Below are 23687 nucleotides of genomic sequence, written 5' to 3'. Positions count from 1 at the left end.
TTATTACTTGGCCACGGCAGAAGACATTGACACTTTCGGCAAACCCGTTTTTTTCTTTCTTCGTTTGTGCTCCCAAACATTTATTATCGACAACTATCGAGGTTTCACGGCAGATGCACTCTTCCTCACATCGCTTCTCCCTGGCCAGGCGCCGCTGACGCTGCGAGATCCCGCCTCCACACAAACGTCTGTGGTCCATTGAAAGTGTGCCTGACAGCCTGCCCGTTGTGGGTGAGAGCTACGTACCCGATTCCGAGTGCCGAGCTGTCCCCGTTCCCGTTGGTTCCAGTCGGCTGGGGTCCTTGGCCTTCTGCCTTGGACAGCTTCATTCAGCTCCTTGCATTGCATTGAATTCTTCAGCTGAGTTGGGCTGAGGCTCCAACTCGACTTGACTCGAGCTGGCTGGCGATATAAGAATCAATTGCTTCTTTGCTGGCTGTAAAGCTGGATCCTCTATACTACCACAATCATGGAGATCCAGTTCTCGCTTCCCATCAACACCGTTCGTGCCGCAACCTCCGTCGGGTGAGCTCCCCCAAACAAAACCCTTGTCGCGCAAGAAGTCAAACTCTGACCAACGCGTTTTTCGTATACAGGACGTCAACCGCAACAGGAAGGTCTGCGCATGCTGCTGCGGCGAGAGGCGGCACTCATCGTTTCGCCCTTGAAACCCGTACCCGGCATACCCGGCGCAGCTCGACCAGGGCGCGCACGGGATGCAGCACCTGTGAGTATCTGTGCAGCTATTCTCCATGTTGAACGCGTCACTGACAGTTTGTAGGCAAGTATGTATAATCAAGCCCCTGCATTATCGCCAAGTGCCGGCTCCAGTGACATCTCCTGGATCGTTAGACAGCGCTAACACTTGCGTCACAGGAAGCGGCACGTCAAGTGTGACGAGACCAAGCCCTCGTGCCTCAATTGCATGAAATGGCGTGGCTATTGTGACGGTTACACCGAGAACCCTCCCGCTTCATCATCTTCAACCTCTCCCACCACCACATCCGCTCCCTCCGAACAATCATCACGCCCAACGACCGCCGCAACCTACCGCTCCACTTCCACCGTCAACTCTAGCTCCACGCTTAGCTCCAGCACTTCGATCAGCTCCAGTACTTCGTTCAGCTCCTCCTCCACGAGCATTGCAACGTCAGATATCAAGGTTACCACGGGCTCCACCGCCGTCGTTAGACCAAGGACACCGCCGATCCTCGAGGAACCCACTGTCAACACCGTCTGCTTCGCCAATAGCGATCAACGCGCCTACTTTGACGAGTGGTCCAACCTCACCATCAACTTCTTGAGTGGCGGCCTCGGGAATTCGCGACTATGGACGATTACAATGCCTCAACTTACACTACAAGAGCCCACGTTGAGATATGCGGCCATGGCTGTTGGTGCCCTGCGCAAGGCCTCTAATGTCGAGTTTGAGGCTTCATCACCTAATGACGACCTCATGAGCGATAACAAACACTACCTCAATGCCATAATCTACTACTGCGAGGCCCTTCGCCTCCAGTCCAAGGCCCGACCATCGAAAGAAGGCCTCCGCACGGCCATGCTATCGTCACTCCTCTTTATCTGCTTCGAGACGCAAAGGGGGAACATGCCAGCCGCCCTCAAGCATGTCACCCATGGCTTTAGTATGCTCAATGAGCTTGCTGCTTGCTCCGAAAAGGCACCCGACCTGGTCAGCATTGCTCCCGCGCCCCCTGCGCTGGTCCAGGAGATTCTGGATTGTTACAAGCCTCTGGAGTTGCAGTCACGTTCGTTCATGGGGTCATATAGGAAGTTCTTCTTCCCCCCTAAACCAACTGCACCCGCCTCCAGTGACCCTCTCGCAAGTCGAAGTTCCAGCCCTGGTGGTCCCATGTCTGCCTCCAGCCCACCCAGTCAGCCAGGTTCGCCATGGACGAGTTCTCCAACCCAACAAGTACCGACAGGCCTTCCCAGTCCCCAAAGTCAAGGAAGCCCATGGAGTACGTCAGATCAACAGACGCCTCCACGGGCGGCTCAGGGCCCTCCACAAAGACCGCCAGGGATTGCCCCCTTTACCAAGTATTCTCCCTACTTCAAGCCCCGAATTACGAGCATCACGAATATCGAGGACATGCCTCCGACATTCGGCAGTTTTGAGGAAGCTCGTGACTATTGGAGTCTGCTCCAGAGGCAAATGGTTGGACACGTCCCCATGCTTACCGTGGTAACGGCGCAGCTTGGCCTCACCAAGGTCAAGGACATGGGGGAGCTCGAGACGAAGCTATCGAGCGTGACGAAAAATCCCAGGATCTCCAAGTTTGTTGATGAATCACGGTATTGGCTGCAGAGGTGGTCACAGTCATTTGATCCCCTGTTTCAGTCTGTTTCCAACAACCGGCAGAACGACATGCAGCCATACTTGGTGGCCATCAACCTACGTGTCGAGTTCCTGATTCTTTACATTTACACCGCCATGCCGCGATATACTGGCATTGATAAGGCTCGCGAGCTTACACCGTATTACCAAGAGATCAACACATTGGCCGAGCTATTGATCTCGTGCCGTCCCAGCTGCGGTTTCGCAATGGACTCGGGCTGGACCTGGCCACTTTTTGTCTCGTCATTCGGATGCCGGGATGATTCCGTGCGAGACGAAGCGATCCGCATTCTGGGTCAATATCCCATCCGCAACGCCTTGCGCGACAGCCGAGTCTTCCGAGCGATTGCGATCAAGAACCGCGAGGTCGAGATGATGAACTCGATGGAAGGCAACGAACACGAACAGTGGCTACGACTCAGGAGACGAGAAATTGTGTTTGAGGATCTGGGGACCAACATCATCTTCCGATCGGCTCAGAAGAACCCAGCCACCGGCGAATGGGAGCTTGTCGAGGAAGCGTCGGCCTTCCTGGTCCGCCCCGATGGACTCCTTGACTGGCACAGACAACCCGTTTCGGACTCGGCCTCGATCCTCTCGGGCGTCTGTTAAAGCCAACATTGACGTGACATGATGGATGCACATATAGGTATAACATAAAAGGCGGGAAAGGGGGAGGGATTTAGACAGCTTTGATGGAGTTTATTGGCGTGCCTGTTTTTAGACGACATGATATCTGGCCATTGGGCTATGGGCTTGGAAATTTGAAGGCGTTTTGGGGCCAATAGGGGCCCTGTTTTTATTGTAGGATATGTTGAGAGGGAGAGATCAGAGATAATGCCTGGTTGGATATGGTGTTGCATGCCATCGGTTGGTGGACAGTAGTAATGAACGAGATGCCCTCAGGGCCTGGCATCGTTTGTGCCTCCAGATCTCTTTCACTTCAAAGTACCTCGAACAGTGACTGAAGCATCATCCCATCCTCCTTCTCCAATTCCTTCCAGTTGTCTTCCTCCAGAAACTCCTCCACATTATCCCCAGCCCTCTCGAGGTACCACACTCCAACCTTGAAAATCTCGTCAAATCTCTCGTTGCCCTTGTAGGATTCACATGCTTGGTTCACCATCTCCCGGCCATGCGTGATAAACGCCCACCTCATCAGCCGCAGCGTCTCATCGTCTGCCCGCCTTCTCAACCGCAACCCTGCACGCGAGGCGTACCCCGCGCAGAAGCGTAAGGAAAGGGCCGAGACGGCACGATGAAGGGCCGAAGTCCGGGGGCGCGAGAGCAGCTCGCAGTGGAGATGGGCAAGGAACTGCGCCAGATCTCCGTCCACGCCACGGCCGTTGAGCTGGCCAAACTCCCAGTCCACCAGCGTGGGGGTCCAGTCTTCTTCTGCCTCGCTGGGATCGCGCATTAGGATGGAACCCTGGGTGAAGTCACCCATGGCAAGGGACCAAGGATGCGCTCCCTCCTGCGCGCGGAAACCTTCTTCGACACGGGCGAATAGCTTGTTGGCGTTGGGAGTACTAGCGAGACGAGTTCGGAGGGGTTCGATGGCGGCGGTGCGCACAATGTCTCGTGTGAGCGAGTGTGTGAGTTTGGCGGCTGCCTGGGGATTCGAGGTCTGAACTCGGATAACTCTCTCGGGGCTGTGAATCGCTGCAAAGATTCTTCCAAGGTCGTAGCCTAGCTTTTCGACCTTGGGGCGTACTTCGTCCCAAGGTCGGTGGGATTGCTGGCAGATGAAGTCAAAGATGTTGACTAGGTTGCCGAGATCGCTCAGGATGAGGACTGAGGCTTCTTGGTCGGAGGACGAGAGTCCAAGGTCTGACTCCTTTCCTTCTCGATGATGCAGGCATCGAGGAGAATTCCAATACGGTTCTTTTCGGAGATAGGAGAGTGCGCCGTGCTCTGAGAAGAGGTTGAGGAAGATGGCTTCAACCTCCTGGACAAGTGTTACTTAAGCATCACATCAACGAAGGAGGAGACTTACCTGACGCTTGGTTGAAAAGGTCCATTCTGGACCTGCGACCTCGACATATGGCTTTGCATGCTTGAGAATGACGGACGTGGGCACATCCGACTGGACTGGAGAGGTCTGCGTCGCGCGGAGAGTAGTATTGACAAGACCGCCAGAGAGCCGAGTAACGGACCATGACGTCCCAGTGTATAGAGAAGAAAGATACTTGCTGTAGTCTGCCTCCATCGTATCGTCGACCTTGAGTTTTTCCACGATAGCGTGGAGTGGATTTCTGATGCTTTTATGCTGGACAACGGTGAGGGGTTGTGCAACGTCCAATCACAGCTGCTTGGCAGATGCAAAAGTCTGAGTCACTCACCGTTGATCAAACGTTGTGCAGAAGAAATTCTGGAATGTTTGATCGGTCAAGGCTGATGTGATGCATGTGGCTTGAGAAATATGCTGATGCGAGGTACAGTGAGACTTGGCGATGCAGGTATCACGAACAAACACATGATGTTTATTCTACGCCAAGCTGTTTGCTGGAAATCTATAGAAAAAGAGAGGGGAGTGTTTTGATAATAGAATTGTAATGAAGCAAACGGATTTCTGTGCAAAAATCTACCCTGCTGGGCAAACTGTCAGTGCGAGTGTGGCACTAGATGCAGCTTCCCGATGCCTCAATATCTCTGCCGCATCACTCCGTAGAATTTTCATAACCCCCCTTCAATTTCCTTCTGCACACGGAATCATCATAAAAATCCAATTCTGTTCCATCTTTCTTGCTTTTCAATTTTCTGGAATATCGACAGGAGAGCTCGAGTGTCAATTCCCAGTTTGCCCCTGACGCTTCCTCTAGAGACACTACTCAACGAGAGACGACGCAGGTTTTTCTTTCCTTTAGATAGTGGGACATTGTCTTGAAAAAGCTGGAAGTGAGTCTTCGTCCGTATATACCTTCTGTTTCCATTGCACTATCCAGGAGATCGCCCCTGGCCTTGTTCCAGCTTGCAGAGCACCAGGCGCCCTCCATCTCTGTGTCCACCGTCACTTACTTCTTCCCACCGCTACAGCATCCAATCCAGTTTAGATTGTATTGCTCTACTCTCCTAGGGTCTGCCAAATCTTCCTGTCCACGACACCTTCCGAAAATTTCAACCGAGTCCTTCTACACACGTCGACTCCCGCACCACTTCGAGGCATTCGAACCAAATCGAGACCGAGACGGACAAAACATCCCTGGCACTTCCTGGATAGGGATTTCTACCGCTTGTAGAAAATCTGGGTGGTGATTGCACCGCGGAAATACGTGGCCAGGGGCTAGTGTTGGGCGTCGTCGAACCATTGTCGCCGCGCATTCTTGACCAAGAGATCAGGAAACCGCTAGCCCTGCATCCAATAACGCTGGAAAAGAATCAAAGCAACAGAATCTTTCCAGGTGCACTGAAGCTCTTCCCAAAACACACTGGTTGGGTACTTACTGGCAAGTGTTATCAACCAGTGGCTACTCACCTCCTTTGATTTGAACACGCTGCCTCCTCACATAATTCCAAAGCCAGCAGTGCATTGTCAGTGCCAGGAACTGTCAATTACCGTGCGTCATTACTTCGGTTGACTGCAGCGTTTTCTTAGGGAGGTATCCCCCTAAAAAATTCCTGGTGGGTAAACTCCTTCCCGAGTTCCCTGACCTTCCAACTCCCGCACCTTCCTTCTTTTTCCCTCTCCTCATCACGCACTTCCTTCAACTTTCATCTTCCTTTCTCACATGCGCATGCTACTGTAGGCAGTGGTATTTTGCGTAGAAGGTTTGACAGCGGCTACATTTTCGATTCCAGAGCTGGTAGGCAGAACCGCATCGCCCTACCTGGCTGGTGACCTGGGCACCTTCTCTGGTTTGTTTTGATCGTAACGGTCTTTCCGGTGGTCTTTCAAAGTTGGTTCCTTCTCTCTCCTCTTCCTCCTGGGCTCTCATTCCTCGCTTCTTGTCCCCTCGTCGATAAGAACAACACGCTCCTCTTCTTCACGCTCCTCTTCTCTTCTCCATCATCATCATCCCAGTCGTCGCTTTGTTCTGTCCAGAGAATCACTGTCCCAGTAGGCCATTTCTTTGCCCTTCGTTCCCCTCTGCTCCTCTTCTTTGGCCTTCCATGCATCTCCCCGATATCCTCCTGCATTACCTCTCGCCCTTTTACCCTCACACCAGCTCCAACCCATGAATCAATACTGACACCCAGCAGAGACGACGAGGTGCATTTGGCGTCGGTGCCATCATGAAGCGAGGCGAACAGGTAAAATTCCTCACTCTCCCCCTCTGGGCGCGCTGACACACTCTACCTAGCTTCAGGCGGAGCCGCCCTCCTTTGAAATCATTTCCCGATATGTCTTGAATAGACAGCTGGAGTCTGAGGGGGACACTCAACTCAAGCTATGGCAAACGATGCCCGAGATCCCTGAGCCCGGAGAGCTGATGGCTTCCGACCCTCCTGTGGTGCCTCCAGCAACACTGGACGGCGAAGCTCTTGAAAAAGACGGGTACTTGGAGTCACAGTACCGCATGTGCCGTTTCGAGGGCACAGAGCTCCTCCGCCGAGCTGTCAACGAGTTCCGAAATCGCCCTCAGATGGCGGAGGATTCGGATTTCTACATCTACACTCAGGTTCGTCGAGGCCCCTCCTCTGATCTCTGACTTTCTGACTCAATGTTACAAGGTCCACGTGCAAGGCTACATGTTTGCTCGGGCTGGACCAGCCTGTAGAATCTCCTTCTCCACGGAGCGTTCTCCTACCCAGGTTGTCTGGAGCCAGTGCACACGTCTTACCACTGGCACTCTTGTTGCCCTTTCGCCGAGCCGTGACAATTTCAAGACTCAGTGCTACGTCGCTGTTGTTGCCGCAAGATACCTCATCGGAGGCCTCGAACCCAATCCGGATGATGGAGAGAATGAAAATACACCTCCTCGAATCGAAATATTCTGGTCCAACTGCCAGGACGCCATCCTCGATCCCTCTGTCGAACTAGTCATGCTTGAGGCGAAGGGCGGCTACTTCGAGAATGTCCGCCACGCAATGGTTGGGCTTCAACATGCTGCGCTGTTTGAGTGAGTTTCTCTTTGCCCCTTTATGCGGAAGCAGACTGACCATGTCTTGTCCCAGATCCAAGTTCGACAAGTACATCATCGATGGGCACGCCCGTGACCCCAAGGCTGCCTACCTTCAGGAGGCCCCAGGTCAAACTGCTCAGGTTTCAGATGGCGCCAATTCGTTTGATTCATCGCAAGTCGAGGCGTTCAAGCGCATGACGTCTCGTGAGCTGGCCATCGTCCAAGGCCCCCCTGGCACCGGCAAGACCTTTACATCCGTCGTTGCCCTAGAGAGCCATGTTCGGACGCTCCAGGCAATCTATGGAAAGAAGAAGCCATCCCCTCCAGTATTGGTTGCTGCCCAGACCAACCATGCGCTCGACCAACTCCTCACTCGATGTGATTCTGACTTTGGCGCCGTCATTTGCCGTCTCGGTGGTCGCACTGAGGACAAACAGATCGAGCCCCGCACCTTGTTCAACATCAGAAAGAATTGCAGTCTTCCGCGTGGGCCTACCAAGGGAGAAAGTTCCCGGAAGAAAATCCTCAGCCGGATCGACCACACCTTGTCCACCTGTTTCCCATCCAACTTGATCTCTGCTGAGGAGTTCTATGAAGCAGAACTTATCACGAAAGAACAGTTCGACTCTCTTGATGACGATGAGTGGGAGTGCGCACCTTTGGTGAACGAGAACAATGGAGAGGTCTCTTCCAGCTCCATGGTGCAATGGCTTGATGGATACATCGAATCGGACCAGACCTATGTTTACCGCCCCCCTAGCGGTCAAGCTGCACCTCCCACCATGGAGGATGACCCCGCTGAAGCTGACGACCAAGAGGAGGACGAGAAAGAACGGCTTCAGGGCCAGTTTTTTTCAACTCAGTTCACTGTCACCGGTACTGTCCCAGGCGCCAACTCAGGAGAAGCTGCTTGGTTCTACAAGGCTTCCAAGCTCTTGGCAATGCATCAAAACTTGTACAACATCAAGCCAGCGCAACGTGGCATGGTCTACCGATATCTCCGGAAGCGACTTGTTGGCAAGGTGGCCGAGAAGTTTCCCACGTTTCTCAGAGAGTACAAGGCAGCGTGTGATGAAATCAAGATTGGCAACTGGGAAAAGAGCGCCAGAATCATTCGCCACGAACGCATCGAGATTCTGGGTTGCACAACGACAGGATTGACCAAGTATCTTGGGCTTATCGCTGCGTTGAAGCCTCGCATCTTGATGATTGAAGAGGCGGCTGAGACCAGAGAAGCAAACATCACATCGGCGATGTATCCATCCCTGGATCAGATAGTACTTGTGGGCGATCACCAACAACTGGTTCCACACATTGATGTTCACGAACTGGGCCAAGAACCGTACAACATGCACGTTTCCCTGTTTCAACGACTGGTCCAGCTCGAGCTTCCATTCTCAATGCTACGCGTGCAGCGCCGAATGATTCCCGCCATTCGAGAAGTGGTCAATACCTTCTATCCAAAACTGGAGGACCACCACTCTGTCACCGATCCCTCTGTTCGACCACCAGTCCCAGGCATGGGTGGGCGGAATCTCTTCTGGTTTCATCACCGTTGGCCCGAGGCGCAGAACCCTGACGACTTTTCCTTCTCAAACCCCAGAGAGGCCGACATGATGGTTCGATTTGTGAGATACTTGGTGATAAACGACGTGCGACCATCTGCCATTACCCTCCTGACTTACTACAAGGGTCAAGTCAACCTGCTTCTTGAAAAGCTCCGACGAGACCAGGTCCTCCTCAACTTCAACCCCACCAGGGAGTGGTCCGTCCGAACAGTTGACGGGTTCCAAGGCGAAGAAAATGACATCATTCTCCTCTCTCTGGTCCGAAGTTCCAGGCCCGGTTTCGTTGACAATGAAAACCGAGCCGTGGTTGCGACGAGTCGAGCAAGGCGCGGCATGTACATCTTCGGCGACGTCTTCAATCTTGTTCAAAAAACTGAGACGAGCCGCAAGACCTGGGCCAAGGTGTATGATGTCTTTGCCGAGAACGAGTGCATCGACAACTTTCTCCCAGTCACTTGCAAGAAGCATGGCAGAGTGACTGAGATCGAAGAGGTTGATACGTGGGATACCATTCCTGGAGGTGGCTGCAATCAGAAGTGCGATGAGAAATGCCCCAACGGTCATGCCTGTCAGACGACCTGCCATCCATCCGACCAAGCCCGTCTCAAGTGCAGACAAGCCTGTGAGAAAGTCCTTTCATGTGGCCATGGATGTGGTTCCTTCTGCGGAGATCCTTGCGAATGCCCTCACAAATGCAACAAGGCTTCCACAGTCTCGCTGCCCCTTAGAGGCAGGCCTTTGCCCCAGGGTCGAGGTGGAAGACCAGGAAACGGGAATGGCGCTTCACGAGGCGGAAGGAACTTTGGTAATCGAGGTGGCAGAGGCGGACGAGCTCATCGAGGAGGTCATACTCAGAACGCGGCATTGCCTGGCAGAGATGTCCACCTCGCAGGTAGAAGGCGAGGGCCCGAATCCGAGGCTGTCCACCAAGAGCCTACCAGCGAGGAACTGATGGAGATGGGCTACTATGCCCACATGTCGCAGCCCGGGCCGAGCGAGCCGAGGCGACTGGACAACCCCCAGGCGCCGTTTGAGAGCCGTGCCATCACATTGACCGAAGACTCGTTGTCGGAGAAGTGGAGCCCGGAGAAGGTGCAGCGACGAGATGTCATGCTTCGAGAGGACGTGAGGCGACAGGGCCCGTCTAGCTCGCGTCCGATGGAGGTTCGGGTATCGTTTCGCCAGACAACCATGGCGGCTGATTGCACGCGAGTGTGTGGGCGTCCATCGCACACCAAGTACACGATCCCAGCGCCATCGCCGAAGCGAGGTGCTGAAGTAGCTAACAGCGAGGTCAGTGTCGGTGCTGCTAAGCAGCCGAGCAGGAAGCGCATGGTCCTTGATGCGGCGGCGGGGCTCACGAGGATGGCAGACTACGCTGGTTCGAGTTCGGCTGAGTCGCAGAGTGGCCAGGGTGATGGTGATGGCGATGATGACTTGATTAGTTTTGAGTGATAGTGGGTATGGGTATGGGTATGGGTATGGGTATGGATATGGGTAGGTATGGTAGGGCAGATGGGACTTTTTGTACTTTAGGTAACAACGGCTATGAAGGATTACAAATGTTTTGATAGAGTCTTGGTGTTGTGTCTTGGTGATGATGTTTGATATGCAGTAGATTGGTATTGAAATCATGTTTAGGATGCAATCAGTAAAGGGGACTTGTTCAGAACAGGTGTTTATTACAAGAAGAATGTTTTGTCTAACCAGAAATGATACAACTACCTACTCCAAGCTGGCGTGCCAGTTTACTTACCCAACTCCAACGCCAGAGAACAAAACCATGGTGATAGAGTCCAATTCAGCCGCTCGTGACGTTGATCTCGTATCCAATCAAGACCTCTGTGCTGGTGCCCTCCCAGCCCCTTGTGCCGGCAGCACTGAGCATGAAGCGGCTCGTGGGATCGATGTAGAGACTGGAGATGACACCTGCGCGAGGGGGGCCGGGGATAATGAGGAAGGGCACGGTGGAGTGCTTAATGGCGCGAGAGTCTCGGAGGTCGTAAAGACGGAGAATATCGTGGGAGGCGCTAGGGATTGTTAGCTTGCTGCCATAAACAAGATTGGAGAGTATGTATGTACTTACCAGACTAGATGTCTGCCGTTCAGCATGGGTCTCACGGCGCTCACGGCACCACTGCCCGCAGGAAACTTGAGAGAACGCTCAGGTTCCCAACCTCTCCTGGCCTTGTGGATATCATACTCCTCAACAGTACCGTTTCTTCGACCAGCGTAGATGATGTTGCCGTCGGGACTCCAGCAAGTACCCATACACCAAGGGGGAACACCAGGTCGAGTGCCGATACGGGCCACGGGGTCCGGTTGTCGCTTGTCCCAGACGCGAAGGGGGCCGTCGATGGCGGCCGAGAGGAAAGTTGTTGAAGAGGTTTGTGTGGGATCGTGCTGTGTCGGGGCGTGGTTGGATGTGTAGAGCATTGGTGACTGCGATCGCTTAAGAGCAGTTACTTCAGCACTGGCTTGCTGCTGATCTTCTTGACTCGGAGCTGCTGGTTCTGTAGTCTGTGTTGGAGCAGGGTCCACGTCCATGGCATCTCCCGTTTGTTGCGTCGGCGGCGGCTGCGGCTGCGTTTCTGGTTCCTTTGCCGCCTCAAGACTCGCCATATCCGCTGAATGATCCATACCGCCATCATGCCCATGTCCAGGCATCATATCCATAGAAGCAGCGCCAAACTCGTCATCATCGTTACCAAACGGCTGGTCCCCCTTTGTCTCGCCAAAGAGACTCCCCGCGTCACTGCCACCAAAAAGACTATCGTGAGCTGGAGACGCCTGGCCCTCGTCGGCGCCGTTCTCGGCACTAGGCTCGTCGATACCATCGTTTGTGAGTCCGTTTGTAAAGTTGCCGCTGGCGGGCGCGGCGCCGTTGTTTGTCGACATGGTGGTTGACGGGATAGGTTCGTCTGCCTCTTCAGGTATGGGAGCGCCGCTCGCAGGACGCAGCTCGATGGCGGAGATCTGACCGGAATTACCATCGAAGCTCCGTGTAGTCTGACCCGTGTTGAGATCCCAGTCAAAGATGTTCTTGTCCCAGCCACCACTGAGCACGCTCTTCTCATCCTGGGCCAGCGTCAAGACGCTCACGGCGTTTTTGTGCTGCTGCAGACAGTGGATGCGCTTGCCCTCGTCATGACGCACGCTCTGCAGGTTTATACCTCCCGACTCGAGACCCGAGAGTAACCAGAGAGCCTCGGAGTGCACGGCGAGAGAGTATACAGGAGATAGAACATGCTCTTGGTCGCCCCTCCCGGGAGGTGAAGGCTCCTCGTTCTCCCAGTACGACATGAGTATACCAGCCTTTGTAACGCTATCAACAAAGGGATGCCTCTGGGCAACCGTCAAGGGCAGCTTGCCGTTGATAGTATTAGGCCCGTCGTACTTGCGAATGTACCCATCAGACCCTCCGGTGATCCAGTACCTCAGGTCCGGGGTGATGGCCATGGCGTTGACGCTGGTGGACTGAGGCGCTGCCATGGTAGGTACGATATCGTAGAGCTTCGCGTTGATGACCTCGGGGCTCGGGACGGGCCATTTCGTGTACATCTTCGGAGCTGGCGTGGCCGACTTTTGCCTCGACTCTACTGCCGTCTCGGTCTTGACCTTGTCGTCAGGCTGGTCGTTGGAGTCTGTAGCTGGAGCCTGACTATCCTGCGCGTCTCCCTCAGCATCGCCCTCGGCATCTTCGCCATTATCATCATCTTCCTCGTCGTCGTTGTTATCGTCGTCTCCGTTGTCATCGTCGTCGCCGGCGTCGGCATCCTGGTCGCCATTATCGTCGACATCCTCCATGGCCTCGTCGGCATCGTTGTCCTGGTCGGGGCGGTCATTGTCGTGGTCCGACTCGGCCGAGCTCGCCGACAGGCGGTCGTCGTCGAGGGTATTCATCGCAGGAGGCAAGTATCTTCTAATAGGTAGTTCAAGACGAGGCTCGATCGCATCGCATCGCGTCGCGTCTCGAGGTGGGTCCTTTTAATTGGTGGGTGATGACATCAACCCCAGAGCGAGCCCAGGGTCTACAACTTAACAGGTTGAGATATTGAGTTGCCAGGGTCGTCAATGCTGTTATAGTCAGTTTATATAGACAACATTTGTTGAGAGAGAAAAAAGACGTTTTTAACTGTATTGTTGTAAGAGAAACTTTGGATCTCTGATGTCTGTCCAAAGGTTATGCGTGGTCACGTGCTGTAGAACCGTCAATGTCTGTACCTACCTACCTACCTACCCAGGTAGAAAGGAGCCTCACTTACACTCCAACTTGACGACTTGATGTACATTCATCCTGGTCTGCGTGCTTTAGCATGGGTATTAACCATGATATATCTTAATTAAGGGCTTTTCCAAGGTATAAAGATTCACCAGTTAGTAAGTCGATACGGACCCCAATCGACCTTGGATACTTCTCTTGCTCCAACATGGATACGTGCAGATACCAGTTGATAACGAGTCAATGCCAATGGCTCGATGTTGGTTTTATACCAAATAGCAAGATCGGTGTGTTAGATGCCCTCCCTGGACTACTACCACCAAGTTACCTCCTCCAACATGAACAACTAAGTCACTTACACACGATATCTGCAAAATAAAGTAAGAACAAAGGAAATAAGTCTATTGGTCTACTGATAATTAAATGTCTGATGTACAGGTATCTCAACTCAACCAGTCTACATCGTCAAATCTCCACAAGTCGAGCCCATCAAGATTCGCCATCAGCACAGCAACTCTGTCATAACTCGCCCACCACTACATAAACCGATTCACCCCTAGTTCATCAAAGGTTCAGATGATCTAACACTACTGGGACCATTTCGTGCTCTCAGATTGCCTCGCACTCTCTCGAGAGCTGGGCGCAATCTTTCCCCTTCTGTACAACCCCGAATCCTCTGCTTCGTTGCCAATGACACTGATACTCTCACTAGGTCCGACTTCATCGCCAGCATCAGTGTGAGGACCAGGCCAAGCCGTCGACACAGAAGTACGACCATCATCAACCGGACGTAAGTCATCGGGGACGCCATCAACCTCGCTAGACCACCTGTATATCCGTTGGTAACCCGTCGTCATGCTCGCCGCATCCGGTTCGAAAGGGGGGAAATCCCCATCTGACTTTGCTGCAGGGAGCTTTTGGCAAGTCGGTGGAGGCGTTTCTGTTCTCTTCGTTTTGTTTCTCCCTTGCCGCGTGAGTTCTCGTCGTCCCCCGCGCAGCAGATTACTCAGAGGGTTCTGGCTCGGCTCACGAGTGAATCCTGGAGGTTGGGAGCTGCGAGAGGGGATATCTATCCCCTCCATGTCTGACATAAAGTAAGGCTCGTTGCCAGTCAGAGCAGGAGCCCTGGATTCTCTTGATTCAACCTGCTCCTCGTCAGCGCCCAAAGCTCCCAAACCCCTTGTCTCAGAATCACTACCACTTCCCTCATCCTCATCCCAAGGACACGGACTGCTAGACTGATGAGTCCAATCACTCCTAGACGTCCCTTCCCTAGCCCTGTGAGCTTGTTCAATCTCCCACTCGCGCTGCCTCTCCGCCCTGGTCTTGCGTATAGGTCGTGGACCACCCTCCAGACGACGGATAGCGTGTCTACGGAGTGTGGGAGGTGCGGCCGCGAGGATGATGTTCATGCCAATACGGGCGCCGAGGGGCATGTCCTCTGTCAGCTTTCTGGGGCTGTCTTGAGACTTGTCGTGAGACATGGTGATCACTAACTGTCTGTACGAATGAAGATATTGTCAAGGCTGCACTGTCGAGTCTAACAATGCGAATTTGATAAAGTAATCATCCGTGGCAGAGAGACACTGTATATACAAGTTCAACAAGGGTTAACTGCCAATTCTTTGGTCGTGTTGCCTCATTCAGGCATGTAGTCTTGATGTTCGTAACCGTCGTCCTGTCTTGTTCACTTGGACTCAAGACAAAGACCCCCGGAACAAACGTGCATTATTACAGCCCATTGACTCTTTCCTGTACAAAAGCTCATCTTCACCACATTGTCCCTGATGTTATTAGTTGCCCAGGCATGTACTCAAACAGCATGATGAGAATGCCCAGTGACGTTACAATACATTTGCCTGTAGCCTTTCTGGACAAATTGACTAACTCGAGATCCGTTTGTTGTATTTCACTTCCCATCAGGACCGTTTCCTCGGCCGTCTTCTTTGTTCGGCCCCTTCTTTGAAGCCCAGGCGGCGGTGACCTGCAACGGGAGTTGGCAGCGATGACTAGTTCTCACAGACCAAGGAATGAGTTAAACTTTGAGCCAAGAATAGAAACAAGTTACTATTCACATACAGCACAAGGCCCCAGTCACTCACCATTCAGCCTAAACAACTCGGTTGTCATCGCCCCAGTTTAATACACATATCTCCAAAGCATAACATGAGCTTAGGCTTGCTCAACTCGCATTGGCTACCACGTCTTATACATAGACTGAAACCTGACCTACATGTAGGGACGCAGTCTCAACAGACTATGCACGTCCAAGACATACATCTCCCTCCACCGCTCATCTCAATCTCACCCTCTCCATCCAACGCGCATACGTACACGACATACAGACGCCATGCAAGCGGCCATGCGTTTATCAATCTTTGTCTGAGACAAGCTTCATTCCTACCACCAAGCCCCTTGCATCCAAGCTTAACGCCCTCGCACATAGATAAAAGCCACATTCCCATCAGTTACCGGCACACAAAAGGTTTCTCAAAAAGTCATTCAAAATCATCCCGTCCGGGTTTTTCTATTCCTTTCCATGTCCTATATATCTTACAGCGAGCCGCTGGCCAGCTATGCAGCATCGCCGCAGCTCGTGCATCAACCTCCTCCATTTGTCTTCTCTCTCTCTCTCTCCTCCCTCGCTCGGTTATTCTCGTCCGTCAAGACATTCAAGGAAATCAATAAACACGACACGACACAATGCCTCCAACTCCGTTTTTTAAATCCAGGACATAAGAAGCCCCATACATTCCATTTCCAGCACCTGCCATGACAAGATGACAAACAAAACCACAGATGCCCTCACCTGTCGTCTCGATGAAGGGGTATTATCATTATCTACTAAGGAAATAAAAGGAAATGCTCGCAGAAGGACAAGTCGAGTCGGTCCAAGGTGATCGGTTCGGTTGGGTTGGGTTCAGTTCGATTCAAGGAAACGTGGGATACCCAAAGTTGGGTAGGGTTGGGTTGGGGGGTGTTGGGGCATGTTGATACGCAACCCTTGCTCACAAGGGGGAAACAAATGGCTCGGCAATGTCCAGAAACTCAAAAGAATGGCGAGCTCAAACGAGGTAAGCTCATGATGTGACCCGAGGGTCGTTGAAATATTGCACCATGCCCCAGTCGGCTGGTGCTCCGTTATGTTGTTGTTGTCCCGGTTGCTCCAGGATGATGCTCTCCCAGTCATCAAATACCACAGGAGCTGGCGAATACTCAAAGTCCATCATTGATTCACCAGCTTCCTGACCCTGACTCTGAGGAGGCGGCGGCAGCTCGCGCTTGTCCAGTGGCGAGGACGCGGGCGGGGGCATCAGAGGCGAAGTCGAGGGTCCCATGGGGGAGTGAGACGAAGAATCGGGAGATGGTCTCGGTTGGGGTGTGAATGGCTGGGATGGCACCATTATTGTGTTGCGGAAAGGTGCTGCAAACGAAGCCTGTTGAGGATCCGGCGAAGGCATCATCGACTGGTGGCCAGGGTGGCCCTGAGTAGGCAGTGTCATGAAGGACATGCGAGGGTCGTGAGGGAACGCCTGGGGTGCCAGGCTCGTATGCGAGTACTGAGGCGAAGGGATAGGCGCTGAGGTGAGGACGATATCGGCGAGGTCGTAAGCTACACTGACAATCCACTGAGCCTCACCCTCATCGCCAGAGAAGAACTCGAGGAGATCCTGCAGCTGGCCGGGGCTCTCGTTCTCCAGGAAGCCCTGAGCGCGGCCCGTCTTGCTTGGGTGCCAGCTGAACTGGGGTCTTCGGCCATTATACTCAGGCTGCTTGCTGACGACAAGTGCGTCCCAAGCCTCGTGGATCAGGGGCTGGTGCAGGAGACCATAGACCACCCGAGAGTGCATCCAGTCACCCTTGGTCATACCAGACTCGAAGTGGCGGGCGACGTGCTCAACATGGCGCTCGCGAGCCGGGTGAAGAGCAGAACAGAAGCCGCAGGCCCAGTACTTGCGCTTTCGAAGGAACTTGACCACCTTTTCGGCGTGGGGACACGTCTTGCAGCCGTGGCACTGCTTGTGGTGCTGGTTGAACGAGTTGGAACCCCAGAAGCTTCGGTTGCAACCAGGCTCGGGGCAGGGGTACTTGCGCCAGCGCTCGTGGAACTCGTCCTCGTGGCGCTTCCAGTCGTACTTGCGCTTGAAGCTCGTCTCACACGAGGTACACCAGTAAATGTTGGTCTTTCCGGCGGTGCCGACTGGAGCACCAATGGCGCCAAGTGGTCCGCTAATCGGGTTGGATGGAGGGAGAGGGAGAGGCGCCTGAGATCGGGCGCAGTTGGAGGTTGATGATTGCCAAGACATCGATGACTGGCCCGAGTTGGTAGACCAGATGGAAGCATGGCCGGAGGAGCCGGAGCTCGTCGAGGAGACGGAGATGCGAGGGCGATGGCTAAAGGGGGCCTGGGGCGGCATGAAGATGGCTGCTTCATTGTCTTGATTAGCAAACTAGTCAGCAAGTGCAGAGAAGCAAGGAAATCGACGGCAACTGCGGTCAGGTGAGCATGACATACAAGGGACCTCCTCGGGGACGGCTTCGCGCTTGATCTCGGCTGATGGAGTGGTGGCAGTTGATGAGCTGGTGGGAGTGGTCGTCACGGTCGGGACATTCGGGACAATAGGAGGTGGAGGAGGGCATCGAAGCGGCGGAGGAGGAGCGAGCGAAGCAGCACTGGGGGCGGGATTCGATTGTTGAGGTTGGCTAAAGGCGGGAGGAGCCTGCTGCTGAGGTTGAGAGGGAATCGAAGGCATCGAGTTCATGGCGTTCAGGCTCAAGGAGAGCGACTGGCTTTCATCGACCCATTGATGAAGGAGATCCTTGGACAGGCCTGAATCGATCAAGACCTGGAGGTTCTTCCTTGCCTCGGCGAGGACATCCTGAGGAGTGGCGTCATGGTGCTGCTGCTGGTGAGACGGCGAGGGGCTCGGCTGCTGCGACATGATGTGCTGCTGGTACTGCTGAAGCTCGAGCTGTTGTTGTTGCTGCTGAGGGCTCTGGCTCTGGTTCTGGCTCGGATCCATGGGCAGCGCTCACATGGAGGATAGACGGGGAATCGACTGCAGCGTGTAATCGGCAACGACGGTCAAGTTGATTTTTCGGCTGAGCGAGCTTGTTTTGGTCGAGCGAGCTAAAAAGTGGTGTTGTTTTTCCTTGAATACGTGATGGTCGTTGAGAAGCGAACGTGTTGTAGTGGCGAGCTGATTATACCAAATGGCACAACAGAGGCGGTTTGAGTCGATTCCTTTCTTTCCTTGGGATTCCGGAAACGAGCGAAGAACGAGAGACAATAGCGAGTGTTAAAAGTCCCTTGGATGGGAACTTTCGTTATTGAGCGAGAGTGTTGAATCAGAAACAATAAGAAAAAAGAATAAAAAAGAAACGAAAGAAAACAAAGACTGGTGATGCTCTGGGCTTTGGAGTTGTCAAGTGCAAAAGAACGAAACGGGGGGGGAGGAGGAGAGGAGGAGGCAGAATGGGGGTGGGAAGGGTGGTGTAGAAAGGAAGCTACGGGCGCCGGGCACTGGGCAGCTTGGGTCCTTCTCTTTCCTTAGGGAAAATGGTTCAGGGACGAATTGATTGGGAGAAGGGAAGGGGGGGAGGGGGGGGCGTGTATGGTCCCGGGATATTTCTCCGAATATAATTAGATCGCCTTCTTTTTTGCTTGTGTCCCGGGGGTGTGTGTGAGGGAACGAGAAAGAGCGAGCGAGCGCGTGGGTGCAGACAGTGTGGGAAGGGGAAGAAGGGAAGGGAAGGGGCGAGCGCGCGCTCAGCGCCTTCCTATGTATATGCAGGTGCACGCACTGGCACTAGGTTGCTTAAGTGGAAGGAAGGAGCCTGCTGCTGTTCTCCAGCAGCTTCCCAGGGCGGGCCTTGCCTAGGTTGCCTTGCTTGTGCCTGGCTGGCTGCTTTGTGTGCTTGGACCACTGGCACCACTTTCGCGCGGGCTGGGGAGGACCCAGAAGGAAGGGACGGGAGAGGGTCTCTGCAGGTACTTTGGTTCGAGTACCTTACCTAGAAGGCTTGCCGCGCGCTCTCTCGAAGAGGTCGAGTTTCATGACATGAGAATTGAGGTTCATCATTGTCCTTCGTGTCTGTTCCCGTGTGGAGATTGAGGGACTGGCGGCAACTCAACATGTGCGTTGTCCGTGTGTGAGCGTGTGAAGAAATGGGCAAGAAAAAGGGCATGAATAAAGTGACGTGACGTACAGCGAGAGGATGATGAGCATGTCGGCGGGTTTGAGGGATCCATGGCTTATGGATTGGATCATGGTTGGAGTTGAACAGCGGGTGATGCCGCAAAAGAAGTAAGAAAAGCAGGCTAGTTGCAGATAAGGGGCAACAGTTGTCATAACCGTTGGGGATTCAACTTGAACAATCTTCATTGACCTTCTTCTTCTTCAAGACATTGCCAGTATCCAACTCGGCTTCTTCATCTTCTCTCGCAACTGAGTCAACCACATCGCGATCTTACTCTTTCTCCCCCCAGCACCGACCAAGCCATCAGATCAAGGGCCAACAATTCTCCCAGTCGTCGACCGACAAGCGGGGACCTTGAGGATGATCCCTGCACTGCTGGACGACGGCGCCGCCGCCAGGGGTTAACCAAAGGTCAGGGATCCCTACCCAGGAGGATTTGCCTACTGCTCGCTCGCACATGCACCCCACCACCACACGGGTCATCAAGCCCAGCCAGCTCACGGGCGCGTCATGGCTTGCAGTGCTTGTGTGTCTGCTGCTGCCCATTAAGGCGTAGATGGCTTCGAGTTTCCGCTCGGAGGTTGTACAGCGGGAGAAGGCGTTGTTTCACCACCATTTCCAAAGATAGAATCTTTCTCTCTCCCTCTCTCTAAACTTCTTCTGCCCCTGTCCAGCATTTCAATGCGTCGTCGTCGTGTTCGGGTATCTCCCCATTGACACTCTGCAATCAAGAACTGCAAAAGAAACGAAGGATTATTCTCTAATACCAAAATGATCAATCTGATTGTTGCGCGAGAGAAAGGGAACGGAAAATGTTCCACTGTCCACCCCCCGGCTCCAATGTCCCAATTCCTCCATGTTCCTCCGGGATTTGGCTCCATTGTTGTCCCCCAGTACCTGTACTCTCAGTCATTCTTTTGTAATGAAGCCTCAAGCCAAAAAAGCCCGACGCCAACCCAGCCTCACATTTTCTCTCTTCTCGTTCCTCGTACTTGCCCTTGCGCGCTTTTCAGAGTCCCTCAGATCTCTCTTTTTTTAATGCTGCTGGAACACGCTCTGTAACAGACAACTCTCACCTGAAACGCGCGACAATCAATCAGCAAGCATCCCTCTGTCTCTTTGAGTGTGGAAAAAACAACAACGGTCTGCGCCGCGCCGCCGAGCGTTTCGAAACGGTTTCCCGCCAATCAGAGACGTGTGCCTGTTTGACGACCTTGTCCAGGGGGGGGCGTGAGAGGGGGGAGATGGGGGCGGAAAAGGGAGACCCCTTCTTTTTTGGCTCCATCTCTCATGATCCAATATGTGTGTGCATGGGGTCTTGGTTAAGAGAGATTTCGACTTTTGATGCGAAAAGAAGCGTTGGTCGTTGCGTCTACGTTGCTTTTCCTCTCTCTGCATGTCGACCGTTGAGAAAGAAAAAAAAAAGGCGCAAGCATGGTTCAGATCTGCCGGATCAACCCATCCATGATGATGACCATCACCCCTCTCGATGTGCCCCTGGATCCCTGGCTAGGGCCCTAACTTGTCAACAGGCTGCATCGTCATCGTCGTGTCTGCAGCTCGCAACTCTACTTATTGGACATCGTGTCGTACGTAAGGTACCTTTCCTGTGCTGTGCACAGCCTTGACGCCTCTTCCTTCGACCCGGGTCTTGGGTAAGCTACAGGCGTCTAGTAAACCCAGTCCAGCTCAGCTCATGAGAATTGGATCCCTCTCAACAAAACCAACCACTCTTTGACACAGACCTTCTCTCGATCTTGTGTCTTCGACTGGCCCCTGGATCGACGCTGTCATCATCGTCATCGCTTGTCTATCTGAGCTTTTTCTCCCCCACCCGAGCAACGAACGACAAGGCAAGCGAAGGGAAAGCCTTACAAATCCAGTTAACCGGGGAGACAGAGAGAGAGTGGGGTGTGTATTATCTCTCTCTACCCGTTGTAAAAGCATAATTTAATGAAACCTTGTCCCTCTGCTGCTTAGTGCGTCCCAACACAGCGTAAGCTTTCACTGGCGCGGCGCCTGTGGAAATTGGCAGAGGAAACAACACAAGCAAGGCTCCAGCTCAGATGACTCTCTCGACATAACTCCAGGTCGGTTAGCAAGTTTTGTGATGCCGAAGCCCCAGCAAAGCTGGAGTCACACACGGGAACGGGAAAGAGGAGAGCCATGTGTTCGAGAAGCGAACAGGGCGCACGGGGATTCCTGGTCTTGCATCATTTCGCGTATCACGGGGTCCCCTTGTTTAAATGGATACCCGCCATGTTCGCCCCCTTTCAACGGGCATCAAAGCAAGCGAACAGCCCACAGCGTTTCCCGCGTTGCTTTTAAGATGACGATGTAGCATTCCGTTGTCCTCTCTCTCTGTGTACCTTGTCGTCTTATCCTTTCGCTTGTCTTCTTGTCTGTTGGTTACTACCCGTGGGAGGAGGTCCTGTACCCCTTGATCCTTGTGGCACCCTGATTGCCCGTACCCTTTTTCGTGCTAGTCAGGGACGCAGAGGATATCGTGACACGGACCAGCAGCCTGGGTGCGAGTTGTTTTCTGTTTCGGGTATAGCGGCCGAGAGGTCTTGGCTCTGATCATGAATCAATTGGCTGCGCAGCGAAGCCACTGGGATGTTGAATCATGGTGGACAAAAAGCAACCTACCCTTTACTCAAGATATGCCATATAAAATGTACAGCTATTTTGCTCAATTGTTCCGCGCAAGATGAAGCTTCATGGGGTGCATGCATGCACTACGTCTGCACATTTCCGTATCTCGGTGCTTTTTACGGAGCAACATTCATATAATCTTGATTAAACATGCATATTCCCATATCAATCCGTCTTCGTATTTAATCGCAGATCACATGCGGTCAAAACAGGTCAGGTCACGTCCTCGGTTCGCTATCTCTGTGTCTGTCCGTCATATTAATTAATGTTTCTGTTTTTAAACATGAATCCATCAATGACTGTCTTGTCTTGTCTGGTCTCTGATAATGTCACCCGTCCTAGTCTTCCCGCTCTTCCCGTGTCTTCGTGCCTCAGCCCGGTTCCCTCTCCTTGGGACTGATGACGAACAGAGTAAATTCATTCGACGTCAATGTTTCACCCAAAAAAAATCGGTTTCCTTACCCACCCTCTTTACTTTTCTTGGCTCAGCTGACGATCGTCGACGCCGACGAGCGGCACAGGCAAAAACAAGGAACAGAAGCCTTGCAGCAAAAAAGATCAGAACGTTTCTGCCCGAGAATGGGCTATAGTCCGAGGAAACATAAGAAATGTCCATTAAACTCCAATCCCTGCTGAACTCTCTCTCTCGTCATTCCCGAATCCGTTTTCCTAAGGGTCCGAATAATAGTATGCAGTTATAGGTTACATGCTGCAAGGCACCGAGTTACACTCGAGAAACTTGTCTACCGACTGTTACTCTAATTAATTGTGTGGTCGACGACACAACACCACCACCACCACCACCACCACCACCACTACCAACAATCCCAAAATATCCTCCCGAGACATCTCATTTTTTATCCCCGATGCACGTCAGGTTTCTTCTTGGTCCCAACAGCCCGTTTCCCTCTCACATCCAATCCAACATGTTCAAACAGCCCACCACACACTCCTCCAACTTCACTTGAAACCCGCATGCAAAACCGCCGGCCCCCGGCCCCGACCCGTAGGTAACCCCCCGGCACCTCCGTGTTTCTTCACTCCCCCCGGGAACCCCTACCCTTGCATCTTTTTGCTCTCTTGCCTTGCGACAACCAACAGACATGATCCACAGGCACGGGCTCGACATGTTCTCGGCCGAGCACTGCCACGCCCTAAACGTCACGGACGGTTCCTGAACTCTACTCTGCCAGTAGTCTCGATCTTTCGTTTCTCTTAGACTGATTAACTACTTGCTTGTTCTGTCTTTAGTTCGTTGTACACTTTCTACCTCGCACCCGTCCGTGCTCTGACCCCCGGCTCCTTTCCGCAGAGTACATTGCACCAAAACCAAACCAAACCCACAATCGGCCAACTCAAAGGCCACCAGAACGCCTGAGTGTCTCCTCCGTCTCCCTCGAGAGTTCCGAGGCTGATCGGGGTCTCCTCTTGATCCCGAACCTCCTCCTCCACTTGGTCGTGATCATCCCCAACTCCCCACTGGCGCCAGGCACTATACCGGGCATCATATCCCGAATCTAGACATGGTTGACGAGAAGAGAGGGATCAAGGCTCGTCATTCCGTGTCCGCCTTCCTGTCCATTACCCGAACAAACACCCTCCCTATTTGCTGGCCTAGTTCC

The 23687-nt window shown here is 53.2% G+C and overlaps 6 protein-coding genes across 6 annotated transcripts; 2 read left to right on the top strand and 4 right to left on the bottom strand.

The window, feature by feature from the left end:
• Nucleotides 1-469: 469 nt before the first annotated feature.
• NCS57_00454400 (Zn(2)-C6 fungal-type domain-containing protein) lies at nucleotides 470-2968 on the top strand (the record flags this gene model as incomplete). The annotated part of the gene is made up of 3 exons (XM_053054502.1): nucleotides 470-525; nucleotides 597-731; nucleotides 877-2968. The coding sequence occupies 3 exons, from the start codon at nucleotides 470-472 to the stop codon at nucleotides 2966-2968; spliced, it is 2283 nt and encodes a 760-aa protein (XP_052916662.1).
• Nucleotides 2969-3299: 331 nt separating this feature from the next.
• On the bottom strand, nucleotides 3300-4565 carry NCS57_00454300 (uncharacterized protein; the record flags this gene model as incomplete). Its single annotated transcript, XM_053054501.1, has 2 exons — nucleotides 3300-4304; nucleotides 4353-4565. The coding sequence occupies 2 exons, from the start codon at nucleotides 4563-4565 to the stop codon at nucleotides 3300-3302; spliced, it is 1218 nt and encodes a 405-aa protein (XP_052916661.1).
• A 2024-nt stretch (nucleotides 4566-6589) lies between these two features.
• NCS57_00454200 (uncharacterized protein) lies at nucleotides 6590-10442 on the top strand (the record flags this gene model as incomplete). Its single annotated transcript, XM_053054500.1, has 4 exons — nucleotides 6590-6607; nucleotides 6658-6975; nucleotides 7028-7416; nucleotides 7472-10442. The coding sequence occupies 4 exons, from the start codon at nucleotides 6590-6592 to the stop codon at nucleotides 10440-10442; spliced, it is 3696 nt and encodes a 1231-aa protein (XP_052916660.1).
• A 346-nt stretch (nucleotides 10443-10788) lies between these two features.
• Nucleotides 10789-12890, bottom strand: NCS57_00454100 (uncharacterized protein; the record flags this gene model as incomplete). The annotated part of the gene is made up of 2 exons (XM_053054499.1): nucleotides 10789-11017; nucleotides 11074-12890. 2 exons carry the CDS (start codon nucleotides 12888-12890, stop codon nucleotides 10789-10791), a joined length of 2046 nt encoding a protein of 681 aa, XP_052916659.1.
• A 906-nt stretch (nucleotides 12891-13796) lies between these two features.
• Nucleotides 13797-14693, bottom strand: NCS57_00454000 (uncharacterized protein; the record flags this gene model as incomplete). Its single annotated transcript, XM_053054498.1, has 1 exon — nucleotides 13797-14693. One exon carries the CDS (start codon nucleotides 14691-14693, stop codon nucleotides 13797-13799), a length of 897 nt encoding a protein of 298 aa, XP_052916658.1.
• Nucleotides 14694-16289: 1596 nt separating this feature from the next.
• On the bottom strand, nucleotides 16290-18233 carry NCS57_00453900 (uncharacterized protein; the record flags this gene model as incomplete). Its single annotated transcript, XM_053054497.1, has 2 exons — nucleotides 16290-17647; nucleotides 17726-18233. 2 exons carry the CDS (start codon nucleotides 18231-18233, stop codon nucleotides 16290-16292), a joined length of 1866 nt encoding a protein of 621 aa, XP_052916657.1.
• Nucleotides 18234-23687: the final 5454 nt, after the last annotated feature.

The sequence above is a fragment of the Fusarium keratoplasticum genome, chromosome 3, assembly GCF_025433545.1.
Source record: "Fusarium keratoplasticum isolate Fu6.1 chromosome 3, whole genome shotgun sequence".
Lineage (NCBI taxonomy): Eukaryota > Fungi > Ascomycota > Sordariomycetes > Hypocreales > Nectriaceae > Fusarium > Fusarium keratoplasticum.
This window is presented reverse-complemented; position numbering and strand designations above follow the sequence as displayed.